At 50.4% G+C, this 19,748-nt stretch overlaps 1 protein-coding gene across 1 annotated transcript; it reads right to left on the bottom strand.

Annotated features, from left to right (window-relative positions):
- Window positions 1-272: 272 nt before the first annotated feature.
- On the bottom strand, window positions 273-11,858 carry STC2 (stanniocalcin 2). Its single transcript, XM_066197071.1, has 4 exons — window positions 11,593-11,858; window positions 9,278-9,420; window positions 6,603-6,814; window positions 273-3,122 (listed from the first exon to the last, which is right to left on the bottom strand). The coding sequence occupies exons 1-4, from the start codon at window positions 11,759-11,761 to the stop codon at window positions 2,735-2,737; spliced, it is 912 nt and encodes a 303-aa protein (XP_066053168.1). The 5' UTR covers window positions 11,762-11,858; the 3' UTR covers window positions 273-2,734.
- Window positions 11,859-19,748: the final 7,890 nt, after the last annotated feature.

Below are 19,748 nucleotides of genomic sequence, written 5' to 3'. Positions count from 1 at the left end.
CAGCTTTAAACATAATAAAAAAAAACATACTAGTGGCATGAATATATACAACACAGGTCATGACATACGTTTAAATTATCATAGCCAGCAGTGTTCTTTTTTTTAAATGGGGACACTATAATAAATAGAAATGTTAAATATTTACAATAATAGCATATGTGGAATCAGTAGATGAACACATAAAATCTTCACACGCAGAGGAAAAATAAAAATGATGCCTTATACAAAAATCCCTCCCACCCACAGCTTGTCCCCCCCCCCCCCCCCCCCCTTTTTCATTGACTAAACAAGGGGAATACACAATTTTCCCCACAGAACCAATGAACGCAAATAAAACTGTATGCATGCTGAGGTGATATGTTGACTGAGACATTCAAAGATGTAGATCTCTGTTTGGTTCCCATTGATGAATCAAGACCTCTAATGACAGAGGGATCTTATTTTAGTTCAATGCAAGAACATTGGTAGCAAGCTGTTGTTTCTGGTTTGCGTTTGCTTTTTTTTATTTTTATTGTATTTTTTTTTTTTTTTGTGCTAAAATGCTTGGATTGTCTTTTTGGTTTGAGCTTGTTCTTCGTGGTGGTTCTGTGCCACCAAGAGGGAGAGGACACTTGCAGGGAACCCATGGAGGCACACGCCAGAAACCTTCTTAGGGTACCACCAGCAGGTTTCTGGAGCAGAGGAGGTGGGCAAGAGAGTGATGCCCAAACCAAGCTGCTCTGTGGGGCAGCCCGGGTGCCCCAGGGGTGGCTGAGCTGTCACCAGCCCCACGGGGCAGATGCCACACTCACTGCACCATCACCACCATGGTCGCGGCTGCTACAGCACCTGGCCTGATCCCAGCTCTTCCCACTGAAACCAAGTGAAAGTTCCATCACAGAACTCTGCCAAAATCGGGTGGGATCAAGGCCACGTCTTCAAGCAAAGACCTGGTGATCACAGAGACACCTTTTCAACTCAACTGTCCCCTCTTGCCTCCTACGTGGCTGCTATTTAAAGCAGTGCCTCCAAGTTCTGCGGGTGGATCCCTGCATTAAACCCTGAATGTAGCTATTAGGAGCTGTGCTCACTTAGCAGGAACTGAAATCTGAGTTGGAAATTGTAGCCAAATTCCAACACCCTCCTCTCCTGTTTATGCAGCTCCTTCCCACCATGCAGCAAGACGTACCTTAGTTCACTGGGTACGTTCTGTCTCTGCTGAACTTGCCTTCCTGCCCCCACAGCTTTCCTCCCAAACTTTCTAAATGAGAAGGCTCCAAATCCCCGGTGTGATTCCCACTTTCTAAGAAAAACTCCCTTTTTTTCCTCTAGAGGAAGCTGAGAGCTCACCCTCCTGTCCCTGTGGGTGCTGCAGCCTCCACTTCCAGTACAATATCTGGGAATATAGGATTGCAGAGCTGCAACCTGAGAATAACAATTGCATAGGGGGTAGGAGAGATATGGCCAAACACCTCATTCACACTTGAAACTGCTTAAAGACAATAAGCTCTTGACACTCTTCACCTTTACTAACTCATTCTGTGGAGATTGGTCGTCGTTACCTGCACAAGAATTAAAAAAAAAACAAACCCAAGTCAATCCCCTCTCCTTGTCTTTGGCATTTGGATAAACCAAGCTATAGGCAGGTTAGAGTGGGGCTCCACATCCCAGCAAACCACACCACACTGCTAAGGAGAGGCAGGCTTCTGATGGGCCTTCAATGCAGCCCTCCTAGGAACTAAATATACGGGGATTTATAGGGTCCTTTGCTGTCTGAGCCCACACCTGCCCCTTGAGGCTTGGGCTGTAAAGGGTGGAAGACCTGTATGTATCACTGAGGGGGCAGATGGAAGCAGAGAGTATGCACAGGGTTTTCAGAGGTCCATGAGAATACTTTTGGGGGATCCTCCGCCCTGTGCAAGTCTTAACAGTCACATTGCCTTGTCTGGAAGCTGATTACTTGCCTTTGAAGTGACTGGGCATGGTTCTGTGATCAGCAAGTGTCAAGTTAGGCAGCTGTTAAAAAACTAACAGGGGGCACTTAAAACCAGGCAGCGTCACCCAGGTGGGAACAATGGCTCAGAAGTTACTTCAGAGGAAAGTGGTGGAGCTCCAGACCACACGGTTCCTGTGCCAGAGACGGGGCAGCTCCTTCATTAGAGAGCTTCACACAGAGAGCCCTGAGCTCTGGCGTGCCCAGCCACAGGCAGAAACCAAATCCCCCTGGAATTCAGCCATCTGCTGTAAGGCTGTGCCCTAAACCTTTGGAGGTGCTAAGCCACAAGCAGCCACATGCAGCCTGGCAGAGCCCGCTTGGAACCTTCTCCCCTGCCAAGGAGACCAAAAGCAAAAAAAAAAAAAAAAAAAAAACGAAAAAAACCCCACCCCAAATTAAAAAAAAACAAAACAACAAAACCAAACCCCAACCCACAACCCTCCCCCCAAACAAGATCCTAAATTTCAGATGATGTCCGTTCCATACAAAAAAAACCCCAAAAAAAACCACGGGGGAAAAGAATTTAGCCGGAGACGTTTTGCCACCCGAGTGCCGAGTTTGCTGGATCGATAACCCATTGCCACTGCTCTCCCTTTGCTACTATATACACACACACACTGATGCCGAGGTCCAGAGATAATCTTGCAATGCCCTGTGCTTGACCTCTGAATGGGAAATGCTTTGGAATGTCCATAGACGGGGAGGATGGAACTCAAGGGAGGAGGCTGGCGGGGGGGAAGGGGGAGCCGGCGCCTCTTTTCACCTCCGGATGTCGGAGAAGTCGGACAGTTCCTCTGCCCGGTCCAGGATCCCGTGGGCCCCTTTGGGGCCGTGGCCCCCAGCTTTGGCCCGGGCGTTGGAGTGGCCCTTGGGAGCTCTCTCCCCCTTGGCTGCCCTCGAGCTCTCCCTGTGCTCGGGGTCGGCGTGGGCCACCATGTCCCCGCGGCCAGCGCCGGCCCTGCTGCCTTCCCCCACCTTCTTCTCGGCTCCCGGGACGGCGTCTCCGTGCACGGCCGAGGTGCAGAAGCTCAGGATGGAGCAGAGGCTTCCCCAGTTCTGTTCACACTGGGCCTGGACGCTCCTGGTTATTGCCTTCTTCACCTCCTCGCCGCAGGTGAGCAAGATGTTCACTAGGTCGACGTAAGGCCTGCAGGTAAAAGGGAGCAGAGAGAAGGAAAGTTAGAAGACATCCCAGGGAATCGGTGAAGGATCTGCCTCACCCTCCCTGGGCGCAGCAAAGCCAGTGGTGTGAGCCCCTGGCACCCCCTGACTCAGCAGCAATTCTGCCCGCGTTAATTATGGAAAATCCCACATTCTAATCAGACATTTGGCTGCAGGAAATGCACAGCGGCATCCTGTCAAAGCCTCTCTGGATTGATCCTGCTCGCTCTCCCCCTGGAGATACTCTGGGAGAACTGGAATGTTCACCAGAGGAACAGAAGAGGTCTTGCCTGGCAAGTGGGAGAACTGTCTCACACTTTCTGCCTCCATCCCTTTCCATACCCTCCCACCTTTATTACTCAGGACACAAGGCAAAGGACACTTGCTCCTTGTCCAGAGCCACCAGCTTCACCAAACAGGCTCTGCCTCTGGGTGAATGGCAGGTTCAGAGCATTCACCAGCCTCCAGTCTGCAAGAGGGAGACATTTTCTCACCTCTGTGAAAGCAACAAATCCTCAGCTAGAGATTCTCTGGCTTTCCTCATCGTCTCTGGAGCACTGGGTGTTGATCTCCATCACAGGCAAGATCCTATCTGGACCCAGGATCTGCCTGAACAGAGCTCAGACAAATGGAATCCACTTTGGTGGCACTTTTTCTTCCCACACCAAGCTTTATTTCTTCATTTCCTCACAGAGCTTTCAGTACCCATCTTTTCCCAGCCAAAGGAGGCCTCAAAACCTGCCCTGGCCCAATGCCCTCTGTGCCTCCCACCCACCCCTGAGTGTCCCCAAGGCACCAGCAGCTCGAGCACAGGCACTTGGGCTTCTCAGCCACGGGTCACCGAGTGCAGCAATTTTTAAAATAGTTGTGGTCACAAGTTTTGTGGGTCAATATTGATGTTGTCTATTGACACAACTGCTCAGCTGCTTGCAGGCCCAGAAGGACGTGCTTAAAAATCTTCCACGGCAGGAACCATCCACAGCACAAGTGGAAAGCTGCCCGGGGTCACAAGTTGTGGCTGTGTGGGGCACCTCCTGGGCACCCCATCCACCAGCTCTGGTGGCTGTGGACAGGTCTAAATCTCTTCTCATTAACTTAAGACAGAAGAGACGAGGAAAACCAACGGATTATGATCAGTGTCTGACTTTGCCAACCGCTCAAACTCATTTTGAATCGCTAATCTCGGAGAGCCACCTTTTCCCCTATCTCAAAATATTTCCCATGGTTGGATTGTTCCTGCTGCTCCAAAAAAAAACCCCAAAAAGAAAGTGACTTGGAATGCAGCAGGGACCAATCTGCCAAGGCCTGTCACCACTTCCACCATAGCAAATCAGCCTGACCCCCACAGCTGACTCAGGAGGAGGCTCCGCCGCGTTCCCAACACTCATCGGGAGAGAACAGTCAGAACAGAACAGAGAACAAGCCTGAGAGCTGCCACTTGCTTCTCTGCTCTTAGGTTTTTGTTTTAAATGTAAAGCAGGAGATAAGAGAGAGCTGAGCACGTTGCATACAAAGTGATCCAGCGAGAAGGATACAAACCTCCCTCCCTCCCCAAGAAATGAGTTCTTGAAATTGGGCATAACCTTTGCAGAAATCTTTGCAAGAAAAAAAAGGTCGCTGGTATGACTAAAAAGTGGCTCAGCTGCCAAATATTTCAGGTATTCAGAGCCTGCCAGAGCCCTGCGGATTAATACTGGCCCACTTCTCCTAGCCTGTTTTACTTTCTGCATGTCAGCCGGCCTGACCAGAGTACCTGAACTGAGCACAAGGCTGCGAGTCAGCAGACGTGATTTTATTTCCAGCTCTGCCACACTTGCCTATTGATCTTGAACAAGTTCCTTAGTTCACAAGAGCTTCAGAGATGGCCTCTAAATTTAGGGGAGGGGAGGAGGCTGGCTGGTTCTATTTGGGGAGTCCCGCATGGGAGAGCCGAGCTCCCACTCGGGGAGATGCTGGAGTGTAGGAAGCGCTAAATGAGATCATGCAAATTATAGGTGTTCAGCTGAATGACCCTCTCTTCTCCAACCAACAACCCCCCAGTTCAGCTCTCCCCAGAAATAAGCAGCTGCCTCTGAGCATTCCTGCTTGAGCCTGTTCATAAAATAAGGATAACTCACGCCCTCCATGGACAGGCTTTTGGCTCGCACAGTTCTTTTCATCCTCAAATGATGGGGGGGGGGGGCTTAATTGGTGCCAAGTATCCAATTTATAGCTGCTGACACAGCCCAGGCAATGCCCAGAGAGGTGCTGCTGGGCAGGATGGAGCCCCTGCTGCCCTTCTCCCTCTGCCCATGGCCTTGGGCACAGCAGCTCTGCCCCCTGCGCCATGCCTTTGATCCCAGCCTCAGGAATGTCCAGGGAAAGGGCCTTGCTTTCAGGCCACCATGTCCAGCTGGAACAAACCACAGCATAGGATTTATGTGAGTAATTTGGCCTTGAAGCATCTCTCTGCAACTGCAGCTGAAATATTAGGGGGGGGGGGGGGGTGGTTTTCAGCACGAAGGGAATCAGAGCGCAGCTCCTTTGGGTAGTGAGGAAAAATAAAATGCAAGGCTAAAATTCCCAAAGAAGTGATTCTGTAAAAAAAAATTCTGTCATTTGACTGCTGGGATTTGGAGTTTCTGTGCTAATATCAAGGCACAGAGGTGTGGTAGGAAGATGCTCTAAGGTTAAGCCTGATGCCAGGCTGTGGCTCAGCCTTCTTGTTTCAGGAGTGAGATGTTCACCTGCAAGAAAAACAGGCTCTGATTTTTGCATTTGTGCACAAAGAGTCAGTGCAAGCAGCTTGTGCTTGGTTTGTTGCTGTCATGTAGCAGCTTTGATCAACTCCAAGCAGGATTTGTGCCTGTCATTCCTTGGAGGACAGCTGTGCTACCAGTCAGAGGAATGAAGTCCTCAAAAATCTGACTTGTGCCTTCATTTGGTACAACCCCATGTTTTATTAAAAAGCATCTGAGATTAATAAAGAACAAGATGAATGGGAGATTACCTGGGGGACTGCAGCTCTTTCAGGGACAATCAACTACAAGACATTTCAAAGTATGTATTTAAAGAAGAAATTATCATCTTGCTGACAACTTTGCATAAACCTTCTTCCCCTTTCTCTAGCTGTCACCTCTAACAGGACACTGGGGTCAAAATGATGCCTTTGAGCTCAGAAAACAAAAAAAATCGTGAGATGCCTCCAGAAACGGCAGCCACTGATGGTGTATTTGCCAGAGCACCAAAGGGACTGGCAGATCCAACTCCAACTCATTTCACCTCCTTCCACAGTCACATCTCACCCCTGGTACACAAACTCCAAGGGGCCCTGCAAAAGAGAGCCTCACCTCGGTGCTGTACATGGGAAAACAAGAGGTGCTTAAGGCCAGAAGGAGGTGAAACAGCTCTTGGGCAGATGCACAGCCCAGTGGCACTCCTGGAAGGAGCTCCCACGCTCTGACTGCACCAGCACGGAGGCACTTACTCATGCTGCAGCAGGTCTTTGAAGTGAATCATCTCCACAATGACCTGGACGTTCTCCTTGGCAGCAGAGCAGAGGTCATGCTTCAGGTAGCACTCCCGCTGTAACTGGAACACCATCTCTTTAATGGCAGGGCACTTACGGCTGATGCAGCTGAATTTATGCCTCAAGGCATGAGCCTTACACTTCAGAGCGTCTTTAATGAAGGATTTTCCCTGAGAAGGAAAAGAAATGGAGCAGGTCTGTATTTTTGTCCATTAAGCACAGCAGCTGATTTATGCCCAGCCAGCTGCTTCTCTGCAGGACAATGTCAAGGGTTATTCCAGTGCTAAGGATATCCCTTAATGGCTTTCCCCTTCTTCTCTCTTTCTCTGCTTTTAAGGACCCTGCCAAGTCACCCAGCTTTGCCATCCCAGTGGATCAGAAACACCCAGAGCTTCCTCAGTGCTGCTCCTGAGGTTTCCTCTGCCCCAACAGCTGAATGCCCAGTGAGGGAAAGAGCAAAGGTAAGCACCTTGAAGTGATTCGGTGCTGGAGTTACTGGGTTAATTTGCTTCCAGGGTGGCAGAACAACAGGTTCACACAAAGGAGAGGGCATCCTGCCATGGCTGAGCTCTTCAGGACCACAGGCAGATACCCATTCAGTAACTGCTGGGTTTTTCGGGGTTTTTTTTCCCATTTTAAAATTAGTTTACAAACTCAGAGACATGTACGCACCATCTGTATGAACCTGCCCTATTCCCCAGCTACCAGTATTTTCTTCCTCAGAGAGGGACTCAAATCAGCACTAATCATCATCACCATCATAATCCTACAGTGTATTCATGTCTGTTACGAGAAATTCCAAGTGAAATTAAGGAAACCACACCAAGAAGCTAAAAAGTAAGGTGGAGGAAAGCTGCTTCAGCAGCATCTCTTTAACCACTGTGATTCCTTCACTCAATTGCTTGCTGGGCATCAAACCTTTCCTCTTTTATTGGACCCTGCAGCTACAGCTCTGCTCAGACTCCCTGTGCTTTGCTGAGCCCATGGAAACCTCCTGCACTGCCTCCACCTCTCCATCAGCCCCAGACTCTTTTATGCAAGGGCCCCATGAAGACCAAATCCTTGCTCCCCTTTATCCCAAGAGTGCACTGGCCCAGCTCCACTGACACTAAATAAGATTCCCCCAGACCTGCAAGCAGATGTTGTCCCCAAATTGTTTCAAGCCAGAAATGTTTCTTGCTCATCAAAGAGCTGCTTCATCCCTTTCTGTTTCCCACAGCAAAAGCACTCCCTTGCTCTTCCCTTCAGGAACACACACAGCACAGTAGGCAAATAGGGATGGAAAAGAGAATTCTTATATAAATCCAAACTGACATCAATTCTCAGGTTTCAGAGCAGAGAACAGAAAATGGCCAGTGTTAGTCTTGTCATTTAATGCAGCTTGAAATAACTGGGGATGATACAGAGAGGAGCTGTGAAAAGCCATGTCATAGCAGAGGATAAAGTCACCTTCATGTTAAATAAAGCTCCAGGAGTTTAAATCTTCTCCTCTGCACTGGAGACAGCCTGGATGTGAAACAGGCTGCGTTTGATGAGCATTTTTTGGGGATCTGGCACCCATGGCTACTCTCAGCCTCCACAGGCACCATTCCCTGCCTTCCCAACTTTCCTTCCCTACTCCTTTGGTCAACTCTGTTCACCAACAGAAACACTGTGCAAAAAGAAACGAGTGTTTTCCTGGAAGCCACTTGGAAATTAGGTTGAAGGTTTTCAGATACCCACAAAAGCAGCAATTCCCATTTTAACGTTTAAGCCAGGCCCTTTGTACATCCTTGAGCATTTGAAGCTAAAGCTCCAGCACTTCAAAAAAGTGCTCCCTGCTGGGTGGCCCCACCACCCCTCACGGGACAGGCTGGATCCTGAGGACAGCTCTGCTTTGTGCCACGCTTTCAGCAGTGCCATGCAGCTGGGGTGCTTTGAGTCAAGTCGTTCTGTAAACTGCCTGGTCAGGCCAAATGCCGCTGGCCCGTCGGAATGTTCCCTTCCCTCCACACTGAAATGGGAGAGGAGGTTTACAAGACATAATAACAGGATGTCTCAATGATGCATAAATGGTCTGGGGAGAAAATGAAGGAGACAAGCTTAATACCACATACCATAGAAGTAACGTATTTTAACGTCCTGTGCTCGAACCCAAGGCTTGCTTGGGTACAGCAGCTTTAGGAGGTTGCCTGGGCTGGTTGTGTGCAAGTCTTGAGGGCCAGCTTTAGTAACTGCCCGTTGGGAAGCACACTGAGATAATTCTAAACGAATTGGGAGCCCAAGCTGCTTCTCAGAGACAGCTTTGAACAAACATTGGTGTAGAGGCTTAAGCTGCCCAGTGTTTCTTGAAACCATGTTTGGCTACACAAAGGGTTCTGCTGGAGTTACCCTGGGTACAGTAGGTGGAAGGGATCCAGGGAGCTGCAGCTACAGCCAGCCTGTCTCCTAGGACAGGTTGCTGCTTTATGACTGTCCTGAGGTCCTGATTCTGGAGCTTTCAACAGAAAAACTCCTAGCGAATTAGTGAATCGTGTCAAAAGCAGACTGGCTCTGGGAATTTTTTTTGGTGCACAGACGTGTCAAGGAGCTGCAGTACATGCCAAATGTGTGTTAGATGCAAGCAGACAGGTAGGGACATCTCCCCATGTTACCTGGGCATCGAATTTTCCAGCGTTGTGCAGGAATGTCATGCAGATCTCGTGTAAGCCTCGGATCTCGCAAGAATTGTTCTCAAAGCACTCAAACACTCCACATCCCACATCGCCAGCATTGACCAGGCAGTGCTGGATTTCAGCTGGAACGAGTATTGGTTAGAGTTAATTTGAAGAACTCTTCAACAGGAACTGGTGGTGAGTAGGGGAGACGGGTTGTTTTGCTCCCAACATCAGTTTGAGAGAAAAATGCGTGACAATGGTTAATCGTACCCGCAGCATGCCCGTTCCTCGCAGGAATTAGGCCAAAACTTGGGTGTATTACGTTATGAAAGTGATATCCAAGAATTAAATGCCAAATCCACTATGCTTACGTCAAGCTATTTCACTTGAGAACCGTCTCATGCTCTTGAATTCCTCAGGAGCAGAGGACAGGCATGATTTTTGCTCTCTGGCTGGTGCAAAGCCCACTCCCCCCCCCCCCCCCCAGAAATTAAAGTGCCAGAATGAGAAGCTCAGGACCCATCCAGCCAAAATTTTTCAGTTTTGGTACTTTGAGCAAGTTCCTGGCCATTTAACACAACGTTTTTTACAGACCACTGGGCTTCGCCTGTCAGGATGTCTGTCAAGCTAATGGCAAAACTCCCACTGATACGTAAAGTCCTTTGCATCAAGAGTTGTATAAAAATGCAACTGTGTGCTCAGCTGTGCAGAAATCAATAGGAAAGATTTGTATTTGTATATGTAGTACATAAAATAGATGCACTGGAGCTAGCAGTTACATATGTGTTCATTCTGCCCTTTGAGATGTTATGTAATACTGCAAAAAGTGCTGTCTAATACTCACTTTCAAACAAAAAAAAAACCCCAAAAACACAAAAAAATTAAACCAACCCCCCAAAAAATCTAATTCTTAACACGACAGCTTCTGGTCCTTTAAAAAAAATGGATGTAGTAGTACTGCCAGAGGGAAGGTGGTTGCTGAAAAAGCCTGGGGATAAAGTTAAACAGGGGCAGCTTTTAGACCAGAACTGAGGATGCTAAGAATTCCTGTACTCTGTGCCCTGTGGTACCTTTAATTAAAGTTCGCCCTTGGGAGCCAGCCTAATCCCCCTCGAACCGCAGCGTGTTTCAGCCATCCCCAGCCTCCCCCTCAGCCATGCGGTCCATTTGCAAGTCTTTACAGCAACTTTCGGTCTAATTTCCACCCGCTGCAAGGCAGAGAGAGAGGAGCGGCGGCTGGAAATGCGGAGCGGAGTTCTCACGACCTGCCCACCCCCCCCTCCCACCACAACCAGCTCAACCCCAAATCGCCGCCGCCGCACTTTTTTTTTTTCTTTCCCCCTTTCTACCTGCCCTGAAGCGCATCTGGGGAGGGGTGGCACAGGGGAGCCCTCGGGGTGGGATTGTGCGAGGCAGGGAGGGAAAAGCTGCGCAAACTCAGCGGCAGCGGGGCGGGGGGGAAGGGGCACTGGAGCCCTTTGTGGGAGCGCTGCGGAGCGCGGAGCCGGGCGCTCTCGGGGCCGGGAGCGCGGCTTGTGGTGCTGCTTGTGTTGGCATCCGGATGCAAACCCTTCGCCGGATCACATGTCCTGGCTCCAGCGTGCTGAGAACTGCACAGTGCCGTGATTCACATGTGGCAGTCCCTAATGGGCATTCGTGCATTCCTGCTCGTGTGTGTTTAAACACGTCTCGCAGCACGGAGAGTGTTAAAAAAAAAAAAAAAAAAAAAAAAAAAAAAAGGAGAAAAAAAAAAAAAGGTGGGGGGGAAAGGGAGAAAAGGAGGGGAGGGATGAAGGAGGGGGGAGGGAAGGGAAGCGTCTGGATCCCGCGCTCTTCTCTTTGCACGGCTGGGAAGCGATCCAGCCAAGTGCACGCCCCAGCTCTCTCTTCCTGGGCAGATAATGCCCGGGGGAGGGAGCGCGGGGGGCGGGAGAGGAGGAGAGAAACCCCCTGCCCGCTGCATCATTGCCCGGCTCCCTCCGGAGGAGGCAGAGCCCCGGTCATCCCCGGGCCCTCCCGGCCGCCCCCGGCCCTCCACCCGCTTCGCCGAGAAACTTTCTCCTCCCCGGGCTCGCAGCATCTCGGCGGGGCTCCGGCCGCGGCTGTGCACGGGCAACACGTGCTTGGCAGAGCCGGGCTCCCAAAGGTAATTAGGAGCGAGCTCCGATTTCCTGCGATGATTTACGCCTGACAGTCGGACACCGAAATAAAACGCCTGTCATAACTGGACGCGGCTGCAGCAGCAGCAGCAGCAGCAGCAGCGAGGGGAGGGGGACACGCAGAGGCCAGCCCGGTGCCCCCCACGCCGTTACCTGTGTTCTGCAGCGACAGGCGCCCCTTCTGCTGCGGGGTCCTGTCCTGCGGTCCCTCCGGCGGGTGCGTGGCCTCAGTGCCCGCGGCCGCCCGGGCGCTGGCCAGCAGCACGGCCAGGGCCAGCAGCAGCGCCGGGGCCAGCAGCTTTCCGCCGAGCTCCGCGCACATGGTCGCGCCTTCCCCCCGCCGCCGCCGCCGCCGCCGCGTCCTCCCCCGCGGGGTGCCGCACCCGGGCCCAGCGCGCTGCTCGCCGCGGCCCCGCGAACCGCATGTGCCCGGCGCGGCGGCGAGCGCGGAGTGGCGGCGGCGGCGCCGGAGGGAGCCTCAAATATCCCCGCCGAGCCCCGGTGTCACTCGCATGAGGGAGCCGAGCAGGTGTCGCTCCGCGCCGCGGCCAATGGCAGCCGCCGCCCCGCTCCGCCCGCCCGCCGGGGGCCGGCCCTGCCCCGCCGGCAGGTTGCAGCCGCCCGCCCCCCGCCCCACCCGCGCCGAGCCGAGCCGCGCCGGGGGATGGGGCTGCGGGGGGCAGCCGGGGAGGGGGGAGGGATAGGAAAAAAAATTAATATATTAAAAAAAAATAGGTGAAAAAGCGGGATTTTGACACGTTTTGCAGGGAGGCGGCAGCCAGCGGTCGGTGTCCCCCCCCCACACCCCCTCCGCCGGCAACTTCAGGGCGCTCCAGCCGCCGCTGGCCATGCGGGAGGAGCAGCGGGGTGCCCGTGCCCGGAGCAGGCTGCCAGCGCCGGCCGTCCTGCGGCACTGCCGCCTCATGGCAAGACTTGATTTCAAAGAAAAAGAAAAAAAAATCCCTTTCCGAAGCAGCGATTGCAATGACTTTCTTGGAAACCCTCCACTCCCTCCGATTTCTTCCCCCCCACCCTGGGATTTTGTACCCTGCTTGCTGCGAGGGGATTTGGGCCAAATACATCACTTGAGGGGGGGAAAGTGGTACCCTGGGTGCAGATCCGGGCGAACAGAGACGGGCGCTGCTTTCCCGGGGGGAGAACCCCCCTTAGACCGCCGGCACCGCGGGGAGAGCATCACCCTCGCAACCCTCCCCAGGCAGCTCCGGCTGCTGCCTTTTGTCCGGTAGCTGGAGCGGGGTGGGGGACACACAAGACACCACAGGACCACGGAGGAAAATCCGTAGCAGGTGATGAGAAGTGCCGCGCTGGCTGGGGAGGGGCGAGCGTGTCTCCCCTTGCCCTGCCGTAATGCACATCAGATGTTTCATCAGAAACCCATGCGGTCCTGTCCCCCCCCCCCCCCCCCCCCCCGGTCCCCTGCAGCCCCCCAAGCCCCCGTCAGTGCCGTGCCGAGCCGTGCCGTGCCGGGGGCGGGGGTCCCGCCGGGGACGGAGGGGGGGGGGGGGCCGCAGCCAGGAATGTCTCCAGCTGCTGCTGCCGCCCGCTTCCTCACAGCTGTCAAAATGCACTTGAGGAAATCCACTCACACCTCCCCGAGCAAGGGTCTCCTCGGCGGGACGTGACACCGCGCCGCAGGACCATGGCTCCATGGCTACGCACCAGCAGGCACGTCCTGACACCCCCTCGCAGCCCCCAGGCAGCCCCGGCCTTTCCCTGGGTTTGTCTCAGGCCCACGGGGTTTGTGTGCTGGGGCTGAGCCGTGCGAAGTTTTATTTTAATTTTTTTTTTTTTTCAAATCCTTCCGGAGGGTTTGACATCGCAACGTCTTTTTTTTTCTTCTTTTTTTTTTTTTTTTTTTTTTTTTTAGGTTGAAATTCTTAACAGTGGTGCCAAGCTCGTGTGGAAATTCCCTTTTATCAACATGCTGCTGCCTTCGGAACTGCAACTTGCAGCTTTCCTCTAAGGAGCTGGCTGTGCCAGTGCGGATGTCTGCAAAGCCCCCGTGCCCCTGGGATGGGCTCTGCCCTTTCTGACTGCAGGGCTATTAAAGGAATAGGTTTTTCTTCTTCATTTGTACCTCACCCGGAGTGCCTGGCCCTTCTTTTGTCCTTGTTCTCTTACTATTTATACTGCTGAAGAGTTTTGCTATTTAATTGCCTTTGCTAGGTCTAACTTCGCTCGAGTGTTCAAAGACCTGGGGCTGAATGAGTTGAACTCAGGCAGGAGAATTTAAGGGATGGCAGTTTTTCTCTGTTGCAGGAGGTAACAGCCAATGCACTGCTCCTAACCAGCAAGTTTGCATTATATTTATATAAAATACATTTTTTCCCTGGTGCCTTGCAAATGATGCTTTCTCATAATGCTGTTTCCCTGCTGCTTTCAGTCTGATGTCCTCCTGCAGCCATTCCTCATCAATCTTTTAGCCCCTTTTTAAAGTTACAATTTTTGGGCGTGTTTTCCCTTTTGACTTTTGAATTCTGTGCAATCTCCATCCTGCAGACCCCATGTTCCTCCCTCTGGTAGATTTCTCTAGTCAGGTCTGATTTCTCAGAGCGTGTCCTTCGAACCCCACAGCCCTGGCTGGTAGTAGGCTGCTTCTCCTTTTCAGCCCATATTGTATTAATCTCTCCAATCAAGGTTATTTTAACATCTTTCCCTCACCAAAACCGTGCCTAAAATAGCCCCTCCTCGTGTCACTTTGGGGGAGAAATCTGCCGGCTGTCAGCACGCTGAGCATTCCCCATCTCCTCCTGCTCAGCACGCGGAGCTGGGCAGCGGGTGGCACTCAGAGCTGCGGGATTTTTCCCTGCTTTTCTCTCCCTCCCTCGGGCACTCCTCAGGGTGCTCCTGGGATTTAGAGGACCTGGTGCCATCCAGCCCTTCCTTAGGGAGTCAGGGAACACTTTAGAGGTGAGGCCTGTGAGGGAGAGCGCGCGTGATCCGCGGGTCATGCTCCAGCAAATCTGGCGTCTCTGGGAGCGTGGTGTAACTCGCTCCCTGGCAGCATGATCGACTGCCAGGTGATTTTATAGAATAGTTACCAAGTTCCAGTGATTTAGGGGCTGGTTTCCAGGACGCTTGGGATGCCTGAATCCCAAAGGCACAGAGCCTGCAGCTTTGCTCCAGCACTGGGAGCTTGCACGGACACAGGAGCCTGACCGCAGGAACAGGGTCCTGCTGCGAGGTGTTTGAGGACATATTTGAGCAGCAACACTTTGGAGAGGATCATACCTCCTTCCAGAAGTTCTGAAAACCTGTTGGCTTTCAGGAATACGCTCTGAGCTCCCTTTAGTTAACACACACAGGCTTTTCTTTTTAGGAGTGTTTCATAATTCGATTAAGGCTTCGTATGATCAAGCAGTGGCACGAGCGTTTTGCAACTGCCTTGAAATGGGAAGCATTTAATTGTTTGGCGTCTTTAGGGAGATGAGCTGCCCTCATGACTATTAAGAGGGCTGTGTCCCTGCAAGGCCGTTGCAGGCAGGTGAAGGCTGAGGAATGCTGTGCAAGAGGCTCCAGCACACGGGCAGAGAGCGAGCACACCCAGTTCTGGAGGCCGATGACTTCAAAAGGGAAGAGGATGCTGTGGGGAAGGTGTGCCAAGGTCTGGATTCTGGGCTTTCTATCTGTGACTAAACACATTTCACAGCAGAGCTGGAGTGAGCTGTGCTGTGCAGCCCCAGCAGCGCAGTGGGGATTTCATCAGACCTGAGAAAATAAGCAAGGCAGGGGAATTTAGTGTTGCCTCTTCTCCTGGGTAATTTTCCCACCTCGGGGCTTAGTGCAAGGTGCTGACTTGCAAATGACACATCATTACCAGGCCAGCCCAGAGCTGCAAAGCCCTGCTGGGAAAGTGGTCAGGAGATTGGAGGAAGCTGCCTCTTGGACTTGGTTCCTCCTGGTGTGGGACCTGCTCTGGGAACATGTTGATTTAATTCCCACAAGTTGGTTCTCGGATGGTGCGAATAAAGCTGCTGACAGTGACTGAAATGGGATTCGACACTGGAGAACCTGCTAGGCTCAGTAAATGTAGGTCTGTTGGGAGGCTTCAAAGGGTTGTATTTTAAGCCACTTTTCCCCTCTCATCATCGATTTTGAATTTCTGGTAACCAGTTTTTATGAGGAACGAGCAGAAGTTGACAATAAAGTCACAGAAAATGAAATGCAAGAAAAGCCGAAGCTAATTACATTAAAAATGATTCTCTTCCTGATTGCTTGTGTAAAAATCCTGTGTTTGAGAAATGTTCTCAATGACTTATGCACCAGGTTTAAAGCTGATGTGGCTTCCTTGATAAAATATGAACTATTGGAAAGATTTATAGGAGTCAGAAACGCTGCCAAGTATTTCAGTATTTAGAGCAGCAGGAAACCACTCTGAGATATTTTTAAAACAGGTATTTACTCAAGTAATTGGTTACTTTTAATGTGGAATAAGGAAACCTGGTGCAGCTCTATTGGACCTGACATAAAAGACAGGTATGTAATTTGTGAGCAAAACAGGGTGGAATGTACACATTGTACCTGGGGAGGTATTTCAAGAAAGACAACTCCTTGAGACAAAAAGCCAAAACAACTGACACGCCGGGTTACATGCCAGAATTGCTTATTCCTCAGTTAATCAGCTGTGTAATGAGTGTCCAGAAACAATCCCTTCTGTCCAGGTAGTTTAAGTTTCAAACTTCGTCAGCTTTGTGGCCGTCATAAAATGGATTACATGGAAGTCGGACGAAAAACACATGTTTCAGAGAACATTTTTGGTTCAAATAATAATAATAATAATAAAAAAATGTGGCAATGCCTGTGCCAACAATTTACTACAGAATATCTGAACCAGATGCTGTTAAACTATAATTCCAAACAATTTGCCAGAAGTATGTATTTACTTTATTCTTAAAGTCAAACTGAAGATATGCATGTTTTCTATTACTGGTGGATATAAACAAAAATGTGATGCGATTACAACTCATATAAGGCAGATAATGCCCAACAGTCCGGATTTCTGGGACTACTGCACGAGCTAAAGAAAAACTGGAAGTTCTGTTGGTAATTATGTGTGACAGAGCCATCAAAATGGGGCTGTTCAGATTGAGACATATCAGACTGCAGTCTGCTTAGTCACCACAGAACGGCTTTGGCCAAAAATCATCCATTTCTCCCTTTTTCTCACAGTGGTACTTTTTTTTTTTTTTTTTCCGCCCTGAGAGAACAGGGAAGAGATCTTCAAGACGTGGAGAGTTACATTCTTAGCTAAAATAATCCATGGAAAGGTCTCCTGTTAGGAGATACTTGTAGGCCATCTCCAACTTGCCAGTTCTTATCCAGATGGGCTGCTCAGTGCTGGTTGAAATGACAGACCCTGACGTCAGGGTCAGCATCTTGCAAGGACAGAGTGAGTTTTAGCTGGAGTTTCCATGGCATTGCATGTCATTCAGGTTATGGAGGCTTCTAGCTGGCACTCCCACAAGCTGAAACAATCTTTACCTACTGACAAGAGGCTCTCAGAAAAAAACAGCTCAATTTCCTCGAATGAAGTGGCTACCTCAGGCAGCTGCAGCTTGACACAGAGAAGTGCTGACCCTCCTGCAACACCCCTGTTCCCAGGTGGGCTCTGAATCAGCAGGGAGAAAAAATCCATCAGAAAAAAAAACAAAAACAAACTGGAGAGTTTCAAGAAGCAGCTTTGATTCAGAGAATTGCTCAGCAAAGTCACCAAAACCCCCTGAGTGCAATAAAGGAAAGAAGGATCTGGAGAGGATTTGCAGTGGAGTCTCTGGTTTCATCCAGACCACGGCCTGCTGGGACACAGCTCCGGCTCCAGCCCAGGGCTGCAGTGTGGGATCCAGCTTGGAGGAGCATGGAAACTCCTCACAGCTCTTCTGCAGAAACCCTGTTTGATTTTGGGAAAGAAGAGAGCAAAAAAAGTGTTTTCTGGGTCCCCCAGCTGAAGACCACGTGGTACATAAAGCATCCTCTTTGTTTTATGTGATTCAAGGTTAACATGGCCTCAGTTTTGGGCAGCATCAAATGCAGAGGTGAGCTGGGTTCCACTTGCAACACAGGCTGGTTTTGATTGTTTGAACCTACCAAATCCTGAAGCAGTATCTACAGGAGAGATGAGAATTACCACTGTGGCATTAATACCAAAGCCCAATGCCAGTAATTTAATCAAGTGTCCCAGCCGACATATTTATCGGACACACCCATTTCTTGTGTGTTTATGATGCAGTTCCATGAGGCAGAAGTTAAAAATGGGCAAGATTTGCTAGTCCCTTCTCCTCTGAAGTGCCAGATCCTTCCAGTGTTCCTCCATTCCTCCTCCTCCTCACCTCGTGGAGGAGCCACAAGTAATACTTGCAGTCAAAGCGGACGTCGACACATTTTTTTTCTTCTGGGAAAAAAACCCCAAACTTACCTTGGCAATCCTGGCCTTCCAATTCACACTAATGCTAACAACTTGTGGCCAGACCAAAAGCAAAATGCTCCAGCCCATTGTGGTAGGACTATCAGAAACCCAGGTCAGGTAACGGGACTGTAATTCCATGGGGCTCGCCAAGAAGGAAACGTGCCAATGTAATTAGAGTGGTAATTATAGCACCCGAGACACCGCCCACAGGCTGCACAGAGCAGCGATTCCACAATCAGAGTCCAAACAATACAAGGCTCTGGAGCTGCCCTGGCTGCTCTCAGCTGGGCTGACCTGGGATCCACAGAGCATCTGCTGCTCCTGGGAACGGCCCTGCAGAAGCCAACAGCTGGTGATGAAATTAAGGCTAGGGTTTTGTTTTTATGTTGAACCCAAGAAACTCAGTGCAATCCTGCAGGGCTGGTAAAAGCAGTGAGAGAGAAAATCATCTCTGCAGTCTGCTCTTGGGCTCTTGCTGGCCTTCCATAGTCACATTTCACTTTTTACTTCCCACCGCTTTGGGACTTCTCAGTTGGATCAGACAATAATTAATCCACAGGTCCAAGTGTTCGTTTCGCTCCTGTGGGATCTGGGCAGATGCTCTGACACACAGCACAGCCTGTTGACCATGTTGGCTTAGAGGTATTGCACCCGTGACCTACATGGCGCAATTTATAGGTTTGTGCTCTTCCTGTGCAATAATGAGTACTGTGAGTTGAAATTCACATTGAAAGACACCCCATGCTTTTAAGTACGTAGTTGATTGTCAGCTGAGGCTGAAAAGATTCTCCAAATCTCAGCAGTTACCAGCCAGGCTTAGAAAAACCAGGGGTCAGTGTAGCGAGCAGAGTCACAGAGCTGTGGTCCTGCTCCAGACACCAAAACTACAACAGGCAACTTTTAAAATACAAATGAAGGCCCTGCTGCTGCCTTGGAACTTACTGGGACCACTTAGATGCAGGAAGCTGCCTGAACCCCTCTTTGTGCAGGGCTAATGCTGGCATCTGTTCTCAAATTAATGCGGTTTTTATCCACCACGATGTAACTTGCAGTAACTTTGCCACCACCTTGTGCCTCTCGCCTGCATCACCCCTTATCTGTGTTTATTTAAGGTGTTTTTACAATGAATGGTTAAGATTTGCTTGTGGTGGAAGCCTTTTATTTCGTGGGGCTGTGGTGACAGGAGCCCTGTCCTGGTGTTTGTACCTTGCTGTGTGCTGGCTCTGGGGAAGTTGTATCCACAAATGTTCCCTCCTGCTTCCAGCAGGATCCCAGGCCAAGAAAAACACATTCCTTGAAGAGATAGGTAATTGCTTGAGACTTTGTCTAATGTTAGAGCAAGACTAAAAGAGCACTTGAGCCAGTTTAGTATTCATAATAATACGTGGTTCAGAGCTGACTAAAAGGCTATAATTCTTTTGAGGGGTTCCTCTGACATCATAAACCACCAGAGCTCAGCCAGTCAGCAGAAAGCAAAGATTGGATTATAGCTGGGCTCATCAGCATGGCACCGTCCATGGCAGTTTCTCATGTCTGCAAAGGGATTATTTCAGAAGGTTTTTTTTTTTCTCCTCATTCCAAATTACTTTATAACCCAAAATGGAAGAATTGCTGGATACTGTTTTCTGCATGAAAAACCCTCAGAGATAATAGTTGCTGTCTTCTCTGTCCTGGTGTAATCAGATTTTAATCTGGAAATGTGTCCAGGAGTGCAACTCAATCCTTTCACCCCTTAATAAGCTGTGGTGCAGCTCTAACAGCACATCTGGCTGGTGCACGAATGGCCCCTCATGAAATTTTTCTCCCACCTCCCCAAGAGTTTTGCCCATCCCTGTACCAATCCTGGGCCCCATATTCACGGAAATAAATTCTGGATATGAGTTTG

The sequence above is a fragment of the Chamaea fasciata genome, unplaced genomic scaffold, assembly GCF_029207755.1.
Source record: "Chamaea fasciata isolate MVZ Bird 193981 ecotype frontalis unplaced genomic scaffold, bChaFas1.0.hap1 SCAF_15, whole genome shotgun sequence".
In the NCBI taxonomy this organism is placed as follows: domain Eukaryota; kingdom Metazoa; phylum Chordata; class Aves; order Passeriformes; family Sylviidae; genus Chamaea; species Chamaea fasciata.
This window is presented reverse-complemented; position numbering and strand designations above follow the sequence as displayed.

Coding starts and splice junctions, on each gene's coding strand:
- STC2 (XM_066197071.1), bottom strand. CDS start 11,761: ATGTGCGCGGAGCTCGGCGGAAAGCTGCTGGCCCCGGCGCTGCTGCTG. Junction 6,815..9,277: donor CTGGAAAATTCGATGCCCAG/GTAACATGGGGA, acceptor TTTCCTTCTCAG/GGAAAATCCTTCATTAAAGA. Junction 3,123..6,602: donor AAAGACCTGCTGCAGCATGA/GTAAGTGCCTCC, acceptor TTTTACCTGCAG/GCCTTACGTCGACCTAGTGA.